The sequence below is a fragment of the Bicyclus anynana genome, chromosome 8 (assembly GCF_947172395.1).
Source record: "Bicyclus anynana chromosome 8, ilBicAnyn1.1, whole genome shotgun sequence".
Taxonomy (NCBI): Eukaryota; Metazoa; Arthropoda; class Insecta; order Lepidoptera; family Nymphalidae; genus Bicyclus; species Bicyclus anynana.
The window spans coordinates 17,385,468-17,406,459 of NC_069090.1; the positions used below are offsets into that span (position 1 = coordinate 17,385,468).

General features: G+C 37.1%; 1 protein-coding gene across 2 annotated transcripts in view; it reads right to left on the reverse strand.

Moving 5' to 3' along the window:
* Positions 1 to 1,640: 1,640 nt before the first annotated feature.
* LOC112048631 (GAS2-like protein pickled eggs) overlaps positions 1,641 to 20,992 on the reverse strand; it is a 139,173-nt gene continuing 119,821 nt past the window's right edge. For both annotated transcript variants that reach the window (XM_052882989.1, XM_024086250.2), the window contains exons 3-5: positions 15,862 to 16,425; positions 11,137 to 11,833; positions 1,641 to 5,240 (exon numbers count right to left, since the gene is read on the reverse strand). In XM_052882989.1, coding sequence (XP_052738949.1) covers positions 4,345 to 5,240; positions 11,137 to 11,833; positions 15,862 to 16,425 — 2,157 coding nt within the window. In that variant the 3' untranslated portion in view covers positions 1,641 to 4,344. The remainder of the gene's footprint in view (positions 5,241 to 11,136; positions 11,834 to 15,861; positions 16,426 to 20,992) is intronic.

Below are 20,992 nucleotides of genomic sequence, written 5' to 3' on the forward strand. Positions count from 1 at the left end.
ATAGTAGAATGTTTTAAATATACAGGTAAACAAGTACCTACTCAGCTACTTACATATACTTAGGTAACTATCCTGGCCAAAATGGATTTTTTTTCTCATTTATTTATTTTCCTTTTACTTAGAATCAACCCTATAAGTTAGACATAATAATTATGCAGTCGCAGACTTTTTACAGAACTTTTAGAGGAAGAAGAAGAAGAAGAGTTCCGTAACACTTAATTTTTGCGTAAATTCAACAGTTTACACAGCGCACGCTCTCAAAAGATTTTGAGGTTTGAGATTCAACTGAATTCTTAAATCGCCAAGGTTTAATTCCATTAAGTTGAAATATTGTTTTAATAAGCTTGCATTGATTTAGAGAGATGATTTTATTACCTTTGTTTAAAAAATATAGCCACTTAAAGAAAAAACTCAAGGTTCAAATGGTATACTTAGTTGTTCCTTCTGACCAGTTGGCTCACATAAAATACGCTCTCACCTGCTCTCGCTTACCTTTATTAGTCTAGCAAGCAAACCAGGAGCTCCTAGTAGCTCTAGAGAGTCCTTTAATCGACAAGAAAGTTGCAAAGATCAACAACACAAAGAATAAGGGCTCCCAGAAGTGTGCTTGGTACTAGAAATCTTTTTTCAGCCATCTTTTAAGGGCTTTCACCTTAAAAGCTCTCACTGATTTGAATCCATTTTTTAATATTTAAATCTTATTAAAATAGAGTTGTTATGTTTTGGTCATGTTTTAGTTTGACGCTAATTTGATGTTGTCAATATTCTTTTTATTTTGAAAGAATATATATGGTCAATTCATGAAGGTTTTTGTATTAAATTTAAGTGTCGACGCACACGGGCCCGCGACAGCCACAAACGCCGCTACAAGAAGCAAGAAGGGGCCACAAAAGTAGCTGAAGCGCGTGACAGTTACTTGTGTAGGCGAGTCCATATAAAATGTATGAAAACTACAAGAAATATGCCGGTAGCGGCGTTTTATGTCTGTAGCCGGTGACCCGTGTGCGGGAGCCCTTACTCTTTGTCCTATTGGACCGAGAGTCTGCAATAATCAGATACACCTCATTGTATGAAGTGTGAAAGCCTATCATCAGCCATGTTTCTATTATAGTCATAAGTAACGTACGTTAGCCAATTGTGGAGTTCGGAAAAGTAGCAGATTTCCAAGGTCCATATTCTCAATCGCCAAATCAAGTATTAAACGAAATATTTTGATATATTCTACGGGATATCCTGAGTAGTTATCGTGTCTTCCAAGATGCCCAAAAATTAGTCGAAGCTTCAACTTCAATAATGTACCTATGATTTAATTATTTGCGGTTGAATTTATTGCAGGCGCTTCCTCATTTTGCTCGCACTTTATGTTCCTACTTGCCGATGTCCCGCGGTTCGCCCGTGGTTCCCATTCCCGTGAGAATACGGGGATAAATATAGCCTTTGACACTCACAAATAATGTAGCTTTCTAGTGGCAAGAGTTTTGAAAATCGGTTCATTAATCTAGAGATTACCCCCTACAATACAACAAACTTTACCTCTTTATAATACCTATAATTAACCTACTTAGTTCCTACTCACATAACACCGCATTAGATGTATAGAGTTATGGGTATTAAATATGTAGGAAATAAAAACAACAATGTATCCATTAATGTCTTAATGATTTATTCAGTGAATTAACAAATTTCTATGGCATAGTCACTGGTAACGTACGTAGAAGAAACAGTAACTTATACTAACTTAAACTTAGCCTCCAAGTTGCTAAGCGAGCGCCCCCTGTCACAACATTACCAAACTAATAACTAACCAATACAAAATTCTCGTAAAAAATCTTATAAAATAACTTAAATTATGATTTATATCAATAAATATGACGTTTGGTAATGTTGTGACAGCGAGGTAGAGCGTGGGGTGCTTTCATGACGATTCTCTCAAAGATATCAATCGGCGATACACGACACCTTTTAATTCCGTGACATTAAGGCGTCGATATCTTTTCGATTTAAACCTTTGATTAATTTGAATCTATGAGTGTATTTAAAACTGCAAAAATATCATAATATTTGAATGCTTTGAAAGAATTTATTAAATCAAGCCTTAACCAGTAAAAACTTATTAAACTTGGATATTGGTTAACAGTTATAAAAAAATATTTAATAAAAATCAAACAAATGAATATAAGAACTAAAACATTAGGTACAAAAAATTAAGCCATATGAATAACTCTGGAATTAAAATAGATACACTCATAGAAACAAAGAGATAATTAGTTTTATCAAACTTATTACTCCAGATCATCTAAAGATAATTCGAACAAGATGTGATCGACCAGAGCTATGTTACGTTTTCCTTAAAATAAGTATATTGGGCAGAGCATTATAGTGCAGATTTTCAACATAGTATAACAACACAAGTCAAAAGGCTAGATAGCTTTCAACTCCGATAAAAGTATAAGTAAGCTGATTTTTTTTTGTTATGACTTATAATTATTACTATTTTTGCCTGCTAGATATTTAAATTTTAGAAATAAGACTAACTTCATGACAAAATATTACCACAAACAAATATTGGTAAGTAATTAATCTTCTCTTTAATGTCAACCTTTACAATAGCGATAAAACACTAGTAGGCAAAAATAGTGATTGAATTATTCGCCAGTGCAAGGAAGTAGAATTTTGTAGAAGAATTTTGCACTATGCTTTTTTAAAATACACTTTTGAGCAAATAAAAGACTTCTCATTTTATCTGCTTTAGGTACAGATTTAAGAAAATTATACTTTCGATTATATATCACAACCTTGGTTTTTCTGTAAAGCCTTATTTGTCGATTTATTTGCTCAAATGTGTAAAAATCTATATCAAAGTTACAAAAATATGTATCTGTATTCTTCATCTTTTCAACATAATTGTAATATTTTTATTGTTTCTTCATTATACGGAATTTAACACTAACCCTCTACAACGACTGTTTAATCTTTTGTCTATCCATTCGCGTCGAATCAAACATTAATTTAATTATACATTAAATTATACATTTACAATGAATGAAACGACTCTTCGAATGAGGACGGCGAATTCCTTAATGTTTAGTTGGGTAATTTAGGTATATTGCCATAATCACTTACGTATACCGAATAAGGTACGCATATTACGTTTCAATTCTATTTAAAATTCTAATTTTAGAGTATAGTCAAAGGAGTTTTTTAAAAAGTACCAAAATCAAATTACCAAAATGTCTGGATTTTCAATTACAAAAGACGAGGAATCTGGAAACGCTACCGAATTTTACTCACTAAATCTAAACACCTACAACGTGCAGTTATAAGCTCTAAACCCTTCATATCCTACTTTTAGAGAAAATTAATGAGATTACTACAAACGAATAATTGCCAAATCTCCCGGCGCTAATCATTTTTAAATTATTGAATTAAAATGACATTTTTAAATTAAAATATTATATATGCCGGGAATTATTGTTAAAAGTTCCTACAACTTAAATTTTATATTAAACTTAATAATAACTTGTAATGCAAATATAGTCTTGCAATAAAATTCTTCAGCGTATATTATTTAAACATATTTAAATAATATATTTAATTAATATATGTTACAACTCGTTCAGCTATATGTCTCCACATATAACAAAACTGTTCGTTTATTAACTGACACCAAATATTCAATTTATTGTTTTCAAATGCCAAAGAAGTAGTGTCATATAGACTATACTATTTATTTTTCTAAAGGCATTTTAAATGTCCCAATTTAACCAGGTAAAGTCATGGGAAAATCTAGTTATTAATACCAATAGACAAACTTAACTTAATTTTTATTTATTTTTTCATTACTATGTTTCGCAAATTATAAAATAATAATCTAACTAAACAACCAACTAATAATTAGCACCATCTTGCTTTATAACATATCCCTCTTATCTACTTTCTTTTTTATCTTTTATATCATTTTCCTTATATAAATTGTCAATTATATTAGAATCTACGAATCATCAATTCTACATTAGTGAAAAACTATTCTAAATAGAATATCAAATATTGAAATCTAAATAAATTTCTATCGAAATTCGAATAGTTTGATGTTTTCATTAATATAATTCCAAACATCTACTTTTGCAAAGATATGACAGGGATATTTTTATTTATAAATATATTCTATAGATCAGGGATCCAATATAATCATTGTAAATGATTACCCTATAGAACGTTCATTTTCTTCAGATTTTTCACCACACTCCTATAAAAATTATCCATATCAACTAAAATCACTCAATCACTTTTGATTCGAACCATAATCGGATTAGTACCAGTCTTTTTCTTCTGATCTTCGCCAGGTCATTGGAATTGGGAAGTGGATGTAGACCGCCGGCAGCCTAACGCCACTGGCGCTGGTATTCTAGAAGCACCGTTCCTAGGATCCTTCCTGGGTGCAGCCAATTGCCGAGTACTCGTCGACCGCTCCAGTTTTCCATCTGACATTACCCAAGCGGACGTAAAGTCGGCGTAATCGGAGTCTTTCGAACTAGCCCTGGACACAGAGTCTTCGCCTTTCGAATAAGACCTGATGATTTCCTTCATTTTTTCTAAAACAGACGCGTCATCTTTCGCAGATTCTGCAGATCTCAAAATTTGTTCTAAAAGAGGACTCAACTGCTTCTGGTGAGTCGGAGACCGCAAAGTGGCGCTGCTGGCCCTCAATGGTGAATTCCTTTTGAAAGCTTCATTTTGGGGTGCTTTTGTTTTGGTTTTCGGCGATTTGTTGGGATTCTCAAACGTGTCTGCTCCGATGGCGGGTCTGGCTTTTGTTTTCGCTTGGTTCGGTGCGGTTCTGCCTCCCCAAGTGTTGCGAGAAGTGGGTGGTAGCTTGGGGGCCAGTTTTGGGGAGGATTGGTTGGGGGTGTGCTTGGGGCTAGGTGTATTTGCTCGGCTGGGCGTCCTGTTTCTGACAGGGGAGTGGGGGATCCTGGAAACCTGTCGACTCCGAACGGTTTTGACGGGGGACTGCGTGGCTTCCCTGGCGGGCCTGAGGCTCTTGCTCGGCGAGTCGTTGCTCTCGTGGCTGACGATGCACTCGGGGCTGGCGCGGTTGGACTTGTCGTCTGCGCTGTTCTTCCTGCTGCCGTAGAAGGTGTCAGAGAAGTCCGTCTTGCGCAGCCCGGTGTTGAGGCTGACGTAGTCGTCGACGCGGTCGCTTTTATCTATGTGACAGCCGTCGTCGTGATCGAGACGCTCTGAAACAAGGAAAAATATTTCATGTCAGTGATGGGTACCTATAGAAAAGTAGTCAGCAGCAGTTACTTCTTAAATCTATAGGCTAATTATGGAAAATATTCTTGGATATTTAGGTTAAATAAGTGTTGACACGCAATCCCAGTGGATTGCGTTACTAGTATAACTTATACATATAAATAAAATGTTTGAATCGTCCAACTCCAGATGTGTCACGAATCGTCTAACTCGGGTTGTATTAAGTTTCTTCTAATGCATGCTATCTTTGTGACCAATACTAAGAAATTCATTTTGATAGTATGCCGCGGTGACTATATTTCTACCGCTGGCTATGTTCAAATCAAAGACCAAAATATACTCGTAGAATTCAATATTCTAGGAGTATATAAGAACAATGCAAAAGTTACAATAAAGTGTAGTCAAGTCAAAAAAAATTAACGGGCTTCATGGATTATCCAAGAAGCCCGTTTTGCTTTGAATATATTGTAAAGTTTTAAGATAGACCATGAATATACTGCGTGTATAAACTGAAGAAAAAGCGTTATCACTGCAGATGCAGACAGTCATCATCATCATCATCATCATCGTGCCTGTCAAACGCTTGTCACCTTACCACAACATATAAAGCGAAACGAACTTCCTGGAATATATTGACTATTCAAATAGTTTCAACACTTGTCTAAGCCGGCGCAGGGTATCCGATCAAAACAAAAACAATCCAATTACAATAACGAGCATATAATCAAAGATGTTTAAGGCGCGTGCCGTTACATCAAGTCGGACCCCGCTGCCTTACATAGATCACAATTATGAGAATAACTGATATTATGTCGATATGCTAATACCGCGGGGTCGGCCGCTTATTGCCATTTATGTCGACTCTGTAGCAGGTAGTGCCGTGTGCAAACTGTTGCAAACATTCTACAACACAAAGATGATTGTTTACATTATTGCATTTTTTTTAATTTTTTAGTCTCCTCTACAGATACGTTTAGAAATTTTAATTCTCTTTATCACAGTTCATCTAGACTGCTAATATAAGAAAATTGCAAGACTGCTATTATTCTTCATGCCACCAAGTAACATTGCTAAAAAAATACGTAAAACCAAACACCTCTAACTCAAGTTGGTTTGTTCAATGGCAGAAAGGCCTAGCTTTGTTGGAGGCCATCTGTTTTTTCAATAACCATTAGTATTTCTTTTTTTTCTTTACAAGTTACTTAGTAGGCATAAAATTAATTTTCTTAATTAATATTGAATAAAGCTGTGCTCCAGTTTTACCTGCATAGATCCTGTTCCCATAGAAACACCGAGATAAAAAATAGCCTTTATTCTATCAATATCTTTCAAGTTCTATAATATTTCAGATTTCAATTAACCTTCGTGTCAAATATGATCTAGATCCATTCAGCCGTTCTGGAGACGAAAATATAACTCATCTTTATTTTAGAGTATCAATTTTATGTGATTCAAGTAAAGGTATCCCAAAAAGCCACTAATTATCTATACTAATATTATAAAGAGGAAAACTTTGTTTGTATGTTTGTTTGTTTGTTTGTTTGTAATGAATAGGCTCAAAAACTACTGGACCGATATTAAAAATTCTTTTACCATTCGAAAGCTACATTATCCACAAGTAACTTAGGCTAAATTTTATTTTAAAAATAAATAGGGTTCCGTAAGATATTTGGGTTTTTCGGACACAAGGTGTAAAAAATCAACCAGAAAAGTATGGTAGGGGTAGGTAGGAGTAGGGTAGGGGTAGGGGTAGGCTAGGGGTTGGCCAGGGATAGGCAAGGGGTAGGGTAGGGGTAGGATAGGGGTAGTTGTAAGTTTACATCGAGTTTCACGCGAACGAAGTCGCGGGCGTCGGCTAGTGATCAATAAAAATAGACCCAATTAATAACAAAATCTGTCTGCGGTACGTAAAGACCTGTCTGCTGTCAGCATAATGTTGGTGAATCAACACACAATAATGTAATAAGATTAATGTTGTTTAAGCACATTGCCTAAATAGGCGGCAATCTTTTAATAAAACTATAATTCATCGGTTTCCGTTTAAATATGAATCATGTTTATAGTAAATTATATTTTGTGCTGGATTAATAAGAGACCTATTCAATTCACCTGCAGATGTCGCTAACTTGTCATAGAATAATAAAACAGGAACAAATTTTATAAATTCGCTAAGTATAAGTATCATCAAACGTTAAATTTCTAGAATGTATCACAGGGTAGTATCTTGTGACCGCTGTCATTCCTGTTATACGAAAATAAGGACTTTGATGACTCCTTATTTTTTTACGTTATTTCGATTTCAAGCACCGACCCACCACGCTGCTCAAATGCTGCTTCGTAGAAAATTATGTTTAACTCTTTAACCGATGTAACACCATCAATTTTCCAACTGCGGTCAGTTACTGAGAACTTCCTAGAAGGACCTCAATATTTTCATCACGGAATCCCAGTATCTCTCTCCGAAGTTTAATAAACTAATCCCTGGTAAACTTCTTCAATAACATGAGCCTAAGCCAGCTATTACGTATCTATTTCCATCTCGCCTAAAACCAGATTGGTAAGCCCTTTTTGGCACGCGAGGGTCACACGCATTCTCTGCATCGTAAATGGTAACAGCGGGTTTGGTCGATAGTGCCTCCTACGACTGATTGATACGTAGAATGCTCTATTATGCTTATGACTTGTGAGGTTTTGTTTCTTTGCCAAATACATTCTGAGGTCGCGGAGCAAGGTTGTCAAATCTATATGTTTTTTGAATTGATATTATGGTTAGGTTAGCTATTCTTTGAAATTCATAAGGTCCCATAAACATGAAGACAATAAGAAAACTTAAAAACTTAGCTATTATATTTTGTATTTATTTTAATAATTTTAATTAATACCCACTCTCTTGTTTTAACTGAATGACTTTACTTGTTCATTTAACCTTTTTTTTTTAAATGGATCAAATTTATTATCTCAGCACTTTTTTATATTAAAGGTATTTCTAACCAACGTTACTTCACAGAAATTCCTTGTAGTAAAAACACGTTGTTCTCCGTTTTCTAGATATACCTCTACGTAAGTAGTACCTAAATGTAAATTCTTTAGCCCTTCTGCAAGCCGTTGAATGTGCTCAACCACACAACATAACTCATATTTGGTGCCACATTGTTTCGTTCAAACGTTGATTCACCCTCCGCATGTTTTCAAATACTCTCACGTTTGAACGAGTTCCCATTCCCGTTTTTGCAAACATTTTGAACCCTATACATCAGGTATTAGGGATCAATTTATCACAAATGCTCGGAGCACTAAAATGGTGAGCTATTGTTCCCATCAAGGACCTAAGTTTTGCTTTCGATTCATTTAGTCCTTTCACTTGCGTCTTATTTTCGGTTTCGAATTTCGATTACGTAACTCGGTTTAGATTGAAGTTTTAAAGTCCTTTGTTATAACTAGAATGATAAATTAGCGACTACTCTGAATAGAGCCTTGGTTAATTTGTGTGTAGTTTTGTTAACTATCATCTACATAAAACAATAGGTCTAGGTGATTAAGAATTCGATGAACACTCGTCAGAAACAAAATGATCCGTAGTAGATATCTAAAATAATACGAAATAAACGGGTTTGAAGAACCACGCTTTTCACCTCTTCGCTGTATTTTATAATTATTTTCTTTCGTTCTTTCTTTCAACATATCTACTCTACAGATTTACACGAAGCTAATCACTAAGGTTTGTATGTGGTGGCCAATTTGTATTCACATAAATTTTTCTAGATGTTTATTTACATACGTCGGAGGCATACGTTATGATTACGCACAACTATTAACTACGTAACGACCGTCCGTGCGCAAATTATCTACACTTGGTGGACCTTGATATGGTGTTGTATGGAGTTGTATGGAGTGTTGTATGGATTTGTATGGAGTCTTGTATGGACGCATTGTTCGATAGGCGCCTCAGCAGCAAGTGACATTGCCTAAATAAGAGTATGACGATCTTAACTTTATGAATAAACAAGCAGACGCCAGCGACTTCGTCCGCGTGAAAGTTTAAAAAAGTGAAGCATGAACTAGGAGTTTACTATGCCTAATCTAAACTAATAAGTATTTTAAAGAGTTAAGTTTAACTAATCCATTTATTCCATCTGAAATAAATCTAACATAGGCAACTTTTCTTTCTGTTTCTGATTGTGTAAGTAGGCTTGTTAATGGGAGCGGCGTCACCGGGGGGTAGAATGTTTTTCTAATGTTACCCAGGATCGAACTCAGGAATATTATATCGCACCTCGTACTTTGGTTATACACCACTAGTCCAAATGGCTATGACGCTCAAAATATTCAAGTCAAACAACGAACGTGTTGCAAAGAGGAAATTCTGAAACGGTTCTGCTTCCGTTCCGTCCGGACACGACTCGACGGCAGTTTTCCGACGTTTCAGTGCAACGGCGACTAGTAATTACTAGAAAACCTAATTATACGCGCACGTGGGCATGTTCAATCGTTTTGTTTGCTTTTATCACCTGATTTGAATTCCATTTCTACGAATATAACTTCAGCATCACAACATCGCAACAAGTAATATTTTACTCGTATCATTGACAGCCACTTGATGGTACCCAAGTGGGAATCCATCGCTTACAGAGATCCTCGCTTGGCATATTCTTACAGGTAAGTTTATGCTAAAAATAATTTATTATTGGATTCCCACATCATTTTATAAGTCTATTTTAACAGAGCCAGAACTCCCCCTGTAAAGAAGAGGGGATTTAAAATTTACACCTACCATGCTGCTTCAATACCTGAGAATTTTCCTAATTCTCTGCGTGTGTGTCTGTCAATCCGCATTGGGCCAGCGTGGTGGACTATTGCCCTAACCCCTCTCATTCTGAGAGGAGACTCGAGCTCAGCAGTGAGCCGAATTTGTATTGATATTGATGATGCTGCTCTACTGTGATCAGTACCACATGTTAATGATAATGGTCGGGACCAACAGATTAACAATTTCTAAGTGGCAGGGAGGTGTAACAAGCAGAAATTTCTAGTAGAAATTCACAACCCACTTGAAGGGGTTGTGAATTCCTACTCAGAATTTCCCAGAAGATAGAAAAGCTTATATTTCATAGTCACCACTGTAAGCAACGAGGCTGAATTTCCACATAGTAACACCTATTTTGATATTAGTAGAAATCGTAACCAGCAGCTAGCAATACAAGTTGCCGACACGTTGTCTTTGTGTACGAATTGCACATATTTGTACAATCGAATGCGACAGGAAAGCTGTGACATACACATTTTACGGGTAAATATTAGAATTGTGTATACAAAATACAGATAACACTATTTTCTACATAAATATAACATTTTCTCAACTTTCGTTAGTTAAATTGTTAATCGCTAAAAGTAAAAGTAGGCATTTCTTCTCAGATTAAGCAAACTGACTTATGTCCCTTGTACCGACTCTTAAATCTATGAATTTGACAAAGAGTAAAGTGGAGAAAATGTCTTCAAATGTATTTTGTGCTTTCTTTCCGATCAATTTATCAAACTAAAAACACGACTGAATAAAGGCATTTCTATTAGTAACATACTTATTATAAATCAATTTGGTAGTCGCGATCTATCACGAGCTCTCTCGTACGACCGGGGATGTAGATATATTTCTAAAGCATTTATTTCTTTATTATATTTACTCTCAAGTAAAAGTCAAGTTAATGGACAAAGAGGACGCGTTCCTTGCATTTAAAATTGTCACTCTGATTATAGCCTTATTTGTCACATACTAACAATGGGTCATATATCTGCTTGGACTAAATATAACTTCAAAAATTCAAGATCTGTCTAGCCACTGAATAAAATAGTAATGCCACAGAATACTGAACGATAACAACTTACCACTAAAATCAGCGTCGTCCATGGAATTTTGACTGTGCAGCGAATATCTGTTCGTCGTCTTGGTCGAGGGCGAGCCCTGTGTAGACCCGGCCACCACCCCCAGGCTCCTGTACCCTTCGTCTGAGACCTCCGACCCATTGTCTGAGGCACTCTCCGCGGCCGGCGCGGGAGACACCGGCCTCGGACTCTTATTCCTGATAGCGTGGGGGGACGGTACTAAATGATTCGACGTCACAATTTTCGTTCTCCTGTCAGGCGAGGAGGAATGCCTGTTATTTCTTATAGGGCTACTATTTCTCGGAGTCAAGTGCTTCCTACTCGGAGACGCAGCTCTGTCTATATCTCCCATGTATGGCAGACTGCTTGGCGCATCCAATTTGTTGTTTGACAAATAATGGTTTGATCTCGGGTCGTCGTTGTAAACTTTTGTGTAGGGAAGCGACATCGGTTCGTATGTTTTGGGTTCTTTGTATTGGAGGGAGGTGCCGTGGTCTTTGTATTGGAGGGAGGTTGGGCCAGGGTCTGGTCGTTCGTATGTGACCGTGGCGCCGGCCAGGTCGTGCTTGGGCCGGGCCAGGCGCGCGGAGAGGGAGGTCCGGTGCTGGGCGCGGCAGCGGCACGGGTCGTGCTTGTCCAAGTAGTGCGCCAGGGTATCCCAGCCGCCGCCGACGCGCACCATCACGTGAGAGCGGAGGATCTGTAAACAAGAGACGAAATTGTTACTAAATAATTGGGTATGTTGGCGAGTGTTTTACAAGGATAAAAGACATTCAACAAATCTGCCTAAGCCTCTAAATAGCTTATAAAAAACGGATCCAGTCAAACTTCGCTCTGACTTACTTATTTAACTTGACAACTTCACCCCATTGGCTAGTACAGTTATGCAAGCAACCAATAAACTATAAGCTATCGGCGACAAATAGGATCTTTAGTCGCTTATAATTCACTTGATATTAGTAGTTTTTTTTTAAATATCTAGAAAATCTAATGAGGGCCTAAAAATGAAATAAATAAGGTCAAGTGGACAAAGTTAAGGTAAGGCGAAAAACAATAGAAGTTTGATAATATTGTAAATTCCATGAGAATTCGAAAAACAAGTATTCTACGAGAAAAAAAGAAACGTACTTGTTTTCTTTTTTTTTATGTAAATAGGCACAAAGTAGAAATAGCCATTTTAGTAGCTCTCTTTTATTACTTGTGACCTACAAGGTATGACCATTATACAGATTTTACACTTTAGTTTGCTTGTTAGAAGCTCTCCAGTGGTACCTAATTCCAAAAATAGTCACAATGTTGCATTTTAATTTTCAAATACGGTTGTTGTGTCCAAGTACGTATACCCTAAACAGGTTGCGGTCAGTCCCTCAGTACGAGAGCTCTCGGAAGGGTCGATAGATTTATTTACTTCGCTTTATTTTGAAATTTGAATACATTTTATCTACATAAAACAACAATTTTGACGGCCAGTGGGTAGCAACCCTGCTTTCTGCATCCACGACTGTGGGTTCGATTCCCACAACTGGAAAATATTCGTGTGATGAACATGGGTTTTTTCCAGTGTCTGTGTGTATTTATACATTATATAAGTATTTATATGTAGTATATAAATGTATATGAATATTATAATATCATCTATCTTAGTACCCATAACACAAGCTACTCTGTATGCTTACTTTGGGGCTAGATAGTTATGTTTATTGTTTAAGTATATTTATTATTATATTTATAATTAATATAAATTGATTTTAGTTTAGTTTTATCACGTCCCTAGAAGTTGAGTTTTATGTGTACTCAGACCAAAAACAAACAACAACAAAGACTTTTTATTTTCCAAGCTGTAATCAGTCTGTGAAAATCACGTCACAATGCGTTTAATAGATAATAATTAATATATATTTTTTATCTTTGTTATAATCCAGATTATCATATAAAGTATAACATGTGTGCCAAATTTGTATCAAAAATCGTATAGAAATTGCTATTTAAAATTAACAAGTAAATACGACTATTAATAATTTAAACATATTTTTTATCATTCAAATACTTATACAGTAAAAAATCTTAGGCTGATAAATGAAATAAACTCACTTAAAGTCGAGCCACAACCTCTGTCGAGTAATTCGAAAACCATCAACGTTCACGATACTCCTATGTCGCGCTAGGGGCTGTGTTCGCATCGCAAATAAAGGCCGAACTGAAATGTTGTACACAATATCGACCGATTTGATTTGACCATACAAGGGAGTCCAACCTATGATTCATCTACGCCTTAATGGATCGTGTATCCGCTTTTATAGATCGAAATAGACTCGAATCGATTAAGTTTATTTATACGTTTCTCTCTAGGTCGCCATTAGTGGATTAAAAACGTGCGCACTTTCTGTTGGCTTATCATTTTGGGGCACTTTGATAAAATGCAGATCTTCACTTCCTGGATGTATTTGGCAGAATCTCGACCTACTGCAGTGTAACCCCTTTATAAAAGTGGTACTGGATTCAAATGAAAATGTAACAGCACAATTTACATAAGTGGCCAAGCTCAACATCCTCTCCATACAGAAGCCATTCAAAACTAGCTGAAGATGATGAAGATCTAAATTTCTTAATTTCTGGTCTGGTGTAAGTTTTGGCCATGTAGGTACTATTATGTATTCTGTGGCCATGTCTAGCACTACGTTCTGGAACGATGGTACATAGAAAACAACTATTGGTTTATTAGTCTGTAGTCCTGGCATATTAGTAGGTAATCTAGATTGTAATGTAATTCATTACAAATGGGGGGAGGGCTGATATAAACGTGGTTTCCTAAACAAGTTGGATCACAAAGGACGCATGTATACATTACGAATTAATATAAACTATCAAAAAGCTCGATTTTTAGGTATCCACCAGTTTTAATTGAACTCTTTCATAAGGCACAATTTTCAATGGCACAGGTCTTATTATATTAGTACGTCGATTCGGCCTGTCAATCATTCCTTATCGAGGGTCGCAAGGTCCAGGCCTATAGGTGAAACGAGGACAAACTAACTAACGTCAAACGAGTTTGAACATAATTGTCTATGATTTAGGATTCAAAGTACTAAAGGTTTCTTCTTTATCTGTTGCATGCAGTATGTATCACAAAGAATCACTCTCGTCTATGTAACGTTTATTATTATTATATTCCCACGATATCATTGATGTGATTATATATGTATGTATTTGTCACGTCTATACTTTTCTATAAACCACAAACATGCACACAACATATAATCTGCTAAATAAAGAACCTTATTTTGTCATTAAAAATGTTTAGGTACTTATTATAGAAGGTTGCAAACCCCTGACATAAAGAAGCAGCAAATCCGCAAATAACCGGTTCCCTTCTTACAAACAACAACAAAACATCTGTGAACAGATGTAAAAAACATTTTAACTACATAACAGCTAATATGTAAAAGTTGCACAACTTAATTAGACATAATCCGGTGAATCACTCGAGCCTAGATTCTTGTAAAACAAGTTAAGTTGTATAAAGTAATCCATCAATGTCAGATTGTCTTCCTGTTCACCTTTATGTCATACACTTGTTACATTCAATACAGCAATAAACTTTTACATGTGACATTTTTTAGAAGTTTTATAAGACTGTTTAATTGAAAGTATTAGGACTTATATGTAACTAGATATCGCAAACCGTTCATCAATGGATCACTGGATCAATGGATCAAAAATATCCGGATTCTAGTCCTGGGTCGGGCTGCAATATACTGAGCTTTTTTCGTGGTGGTTTTTTTTTGACACCCCCTTGCCTCGTAGCAATTTGAATGGATATTGTTGTATGGAGCATACAACTTTCAAGGTAGTAAGCTAAACATTGGTATGCAGATAGACGGAAAAGAAACCGTGGATCATCATTTGTTTTTGAAAATTCGCCCCCTACCTCTTAAAAGAGGAATTGAATTTTTATATGGGACTTTTTGCAGCTTTCAAGGTAGGATAGGGGTAGAGTAAGGTAGGGGTAGTGTAGAGATAGGGACGAATTGCACATAGGTCAAAGCGAAGCTTGACCGGGTCCACTAGTAAGTGTATAATATACGTTAGCAAGATCACATTAATTAGAGAATACAAATGATTGCTGTTATTTACGTGGACAATGTATAATGCTAAGTCGTGCTAGATGTACTATAAACAACATGTTAATTAGTATGACTCATCTCGTCAGTAGGTATAAATAATTATCTATCAATGAACCATGGACTTTGTCGAGCTCTTTACAACTGTGTATGTGTATGGTTGCTTTATAACGAGGAAGTCCAGGGTTCGATCGCAAGCTCGGTGCATTTTTGGAGTTTATGTTTTCGCAATAAGCTCAAATCAGGTCTTGAATATGTTGATTATAATTAGGAACCTTAGCGTTCAGTTATAATATTGCAATTTAGCGAGATACAGTTTTAGATTGTATCGGCTGAGGTCTTAGTCCACCAATTCACATTGGAACAGCGTGAGCAAGTTCTAAAACCTCTAAAGTCTGAACTGATTGTGGCTCATCTAAATCTATATTATAAAGACGTAAACTTTTTGGTGTTGTAGGGGTAATCTCCGGATCTACTTTTGATTTTGAAAATTCTATTTCTCTCTCTGTCTGAATTCTCAACAGAACGGCAACCGCGAAGCAACCGCGAAACCGCGACGCAACGACTAGTAGACTTATTATCATGGGGAGCAAAAAACAACACTTACCCTGACGAATATCAGCATCCTGGTGTCACCGATCCTGTACTTCCCCTCAGAGACCCTGACCATCGGGAACTGCGTAGGGCACGAGCATCTCTCCACCAAGTCCCTGACTCTCTCGTCCAAGCTCCTCAGATCATTCGTCACCAACTGCGGCTGTGGACCACACGGTACCAGACCCAGCGCCGAATCATCAGGTCTCAACTCCTCTCCAGCCAACTCCCTCTCTATCTGTTTCTCCATTTGCACCAACAACGGTGCTGGCATGCCCAAAACTGCACCCTTTCTAGCTACTTCTAGCAGGCATAAGACGACGTGCTTCTCATTCTTTCGCAGACATAAATCATCGGTTTCGAATAGCAGACATTCGAGGATGCCCAGAGCTCTTCTGCACCAGTCGATGAAGTTGGAGAGGTTGTCTCTGGCGAAGAATGTGCCAGCTTTGGCAGCCGGCAGCATGTTGACAGCTGGCCTGGTGCGGAGAGCTTTGGCCAGGATCATGGCGTCGTCGGACTCCGGGGCCGGACCGTCGAGGATCAGGCGCGCTGACTCCCGGACAGCATTTGCGTGCTGTAACAAGAGAGAATACTTCGATTAGATATTGACTTCATTTCTTTGTACGAGTGACAGTGAGGTTTTAGTACTTTAGATAATAAAGATTGAATTTGTAGCCTTCAAAAAATTCAAAATAAGTATAAACTTTAAAGTATTTTTCGGTGCCGAAAATGAAGTATTATTCAGTAATGTGGTACATTTCTATAGACACTATTATTCTATTATAAATCTATGATTTCTATGTTTATATAACACACCCAAGTCAGACGACCTGACGCGCATAAAGTAAAATTTAATAAAGTTATTTCGATTATTTTTCCAAAACTGTAGCAAAAATGCTGGAGCAGATTATAAAAGCAAGTGCTCAATTAGCTCTAATTTGATCAAATTATTTAAGAGCTTGAATTTCTAATGTAACGTGCTGGCAATTTTAACCTTTAGGCTATATAAAATTGATAAAAGATAGACAAAAACCTGTAATCGATTTATAAACTGTGGCGCCAGCACCGGCGCACTACCATATTGGCAGCGAGTAACGAACTACCAAACTTGGTAGTGCACTAACGAAGTTTTTTCATTGAAACTTTCCACCGTAGATCTCTAGGCTTGTGATTAACCACCCAATTTGGGCGAACGATTTTGAGTGAGCAGCAATTATTGTGTCATTTTATGTAAAGTGGACATTTATTAAAAGTGTAACCCCTTGAGGCGATAGACAATCCGTCAATAAAATGGAGACACCTGTGATTAATGTACGATTGACCGAATATTGACAACGGTTTTTATCTCGGAACTAGCAATTTTAATGGGCAACAGTTTTAATACTTAGTTTAATCTTACCTATATATTATAAATAGGTAAAGTTTGTGGTATTTCAGAGGGTAATCTCTGGATCAATTTAACCGATTTAGAAAATTATTTTGCTATTAGAAAGCCATTTTATTTGTGAGTGTCATAGGCTATACTGTATCCCTGTATTGCCACGGGAACGGAAACTACACGGGTGAAACCGCGGGCCGTCGGCTAGTAATAGTTATAATGCTATTCGGTACAAAGAAAAATCCAATGCGGGTTGACGGCTTAGAGTGATAATGTTTTGAATAACAACCAGTCTTAGATGTTAATGATGTTGACTGTGTCCGAAGGTTTAACGTGCTCTCCGAGACACGTCTATAACCACCAATTTCCCAACTTCAGGGTGAAAATTTGCACTGACAATTTCTAGAAAGAAAAGCTCATTTCATAGCTCTACCCGGGACTCGAACCCTGAATCTCGTGATCATCACAACCACTGGACCAACAATGTAGTTATGCAGATTATGTTTAACTTGAATATTCAATTATACGCAACCAGTGCGGAATAACTTTGTTGTCTTTTGTTATCTAATGCGAAAAGCATGCTTTTGTCTCCCTGTGTGTAATAATGGTGTGTTTATAGAGTTCCCATATATTGTATTGTATATAATCAGTATGTACCTAACTACTTCGTTGGTCTAGTTGTCAGTCATGTTACAAAATATTAAGATACTAGCGGACGCCCGCGACTTCGTCCGCGTGGAATTTAGTTTTTCACAGATCCCTTGAGAACCATGGATTTTTCCGGGATAAAAAGTGGCCTATGTGTTAATCCAGGGTAAAATCTATTTAAATTCCAAATTTCAGCAAATCGCTTCAGTGGTAGCGGCGTTATAGAGTAACAAACATCCAAACATCCATACAAACTTTCGCGTTTTTAATATTAGTAGGATTTTTATAAAAAAAACCCCGTCCAAAGTTAGGAAGTTTTTGGTTTGACACCCAACACGAAAATGGGTAAGGTATAACAAAACAATAGACTAACAAACTTCCTGGGAACATGCAGAACCGTAATCTGCATACTTTTCTGGGTTCAAAACTGTAAACAGAATGCGATCCTCGAATTATGTACACTCAATACCTCACAACGCCTGGTCTAATAAGCTTTTGGCTTTAATTAACATTTTAGTAACATTATCATTATCCTGATACTTAGTAGATAAAGTCGTGAGCTAATGATATAGCGGGCGGCGCAGCTACATTATAATTCAGCCCGCCATGCGCCGGCGCCGTGGCGCGGCGGTGCGCGCCCTCCATTACTATAATTATATATTGTTTATAATCGCGATTAATCGATTGCGTATCGCGCATATTCAATTAATGCGATATTTTATCACCCGGAACAACCGCCTTGACAGTTTTACTTAGGACAAGTTTTAGTGCACAAGTGAGTACACAGGTGCACTCTGTTCTATTTCTCATGGTAAAGAATTGTAATACTAAAAGGATTTAGTCACATCTTTTTGTGCTCTCCTACGCATGGGATAAATCAAAACTTTATACTTAACCAAATCACTTACCATCAAGTGAGATTGTAGTCAAGGGCTAACTTGTAGAAAATGAAAAAAAAAGAAAATTTAAGGATTTGTAAGTTTGTTTCCTATAACTCTATATAAAAAAACCCTACCAAAGCCACCTCGATACGTTTCATATTCACCAATTCCATGTCTGTCTGTCTACTCGGAATTGAACCCAGGGCCTCTGTATACAAAATCACAGCACAGCATAACCAATGCGTCATCAAAAAATCCCCTGCTCTATTAAAAGTTATGCTAAACCTATGCATAAATAGCCGTGAGCCGTGATAGCCCAGTGGATATGACCTCTGCCTTCGATACAAAGGGTGTAAGATCGAATATGGTCCAGGACATGCACCTCCAACTTTTATATGATAATGCACGCCATTGACGATCAATTATTCTCAAGTTTCTTCAGCACCCACGACTATAACTGATCGTGTATTGGTTGCTGCACGCATGACGGGTCGACTTATGAAACGTTTTCGCTGCCGTTTGCGCTGCAGAAACGTGAGAATAATTGACCGTCAATAGCTGACTTAAAATATTACGTGTCTCAAACGGTCAAGGAAAAACATCGTGAGAAAACCTGCATGACTGAGAGTTTTATTAATTCTCTTCGTGTGTGAAGTCTGCCAATCCGCAATGGGCCAGCGTGGTGGGCTAACCTCTCTCATTACGAGAGGAAACTTGTACTCTACAGTGAGCCGAATATGGGTTGTTAATGATGAATGCACAAATAACAGTTAAACTTTAAACATATGCTAAGCATTACGACAAAGTTTACCATATGTTTGTGTAACAAGTCGCGCTAAGTAGAAATGTTTGAGTAGTAAGCACAAAGGATGTTTGCAGAACTGAGCCGAGCCGAATGTTTCCTGGAGACGCTTAGAATAGCTCAGCATACGTGCTCCGACGAGTCAGCACAATGGACAGGGTCACTGGACTTGGAAATGTCTTCCTAGCTAGCTAATAAGTCCATGTAATAAATTAGCAAAACGCCGCGTTTTACCCGTGTAGTTCGCATTCAATGGGAATAAAGGGATAAAATATAGCTTGGATAAATTACTCGCTGATAATGTAGCTGAATGAAAGAATTTTTAACATTGATTGATAGTTTTAGTGCATATTCCAAACAAACAAATCCTTTAACATTTAATTTAGACAGATGTTCACTTATTTGAAAAGCGTTTGAATTTCAACCATTAGTAGTAAACTAACCTCCGTGGCGCAGTGGTATGCGCGGTGGATTTACAAGACGGAGGTCCTGGGTTCGATCTCCGGCTGGGCCGATTGAGGTTTTCTTAATTGGTCCAGCTCTGGCTGGTGGGCGGCTTCGGCCGTGGCTAGTTACCACCCTACCAACAAAGACGTACCGCTATGCGATTTAGCATTCCGGTACGATGTCGTGTGGAAACCGATAGGGATGTGGATTTTCATCCTCGTTAGCCCGCTTCCATCTTAGATTGCATCATCACTTGCCATCAGGTGAGATTGTAATCAAGGGCTCACTCGTAAAGAATAAAAAAAAAAAAAATACTGCAACGATTACTTTTTAGAATTTTTAGAGTAATTTTTCGCCATTCTCGTGTTCAAGGCGCGTACTTCTTTACGTGCTCTTAAGGGCAAGGGGTACCAGGTGACGATTCAGATTTTGGTTTCAAGAAATATTTTGTTTCAAAATTTCAATAACTTATTTTATTCTCGTCGGTGTAACCCGAACCTTGGACCTCATTATGTGTGGCTAAGCTACCTAACAATGACCAATTAGACGGGAACGAAATAGCTATGAATCGATACTAAAACCGCTAACTCGATCCCAAGGCCGGCTGCAGTACTGCGAAGCGTTTAGCGTGTAATTTAGCGAATCGCAGCCGAATCGATTGGCCACGGGTTATATGATGGAATTAAACAAAATAAGATTTTAATGAAAGAAAAAAAGTAATACGTAAATAAGTGTAGTTATAATTAATTGAATAATAATAAAACAAGTTTTTTTCATAAATAATACAACGGACTAGGATCCTTCGTGATTTACTCGTAATAAAAGCTACCATAAGTCAGTGAGTTTGGCAACTATAAAATTTGCGACTGGTAGGCGGTTTCAAAGGTCCAAACTCTCAATATTTTGTATATAATGCGACACACAACTTATTGAATTAAGAAATTTTGACTTTTGACTTTTATTTTGTGCTCACGTGAACAATGCA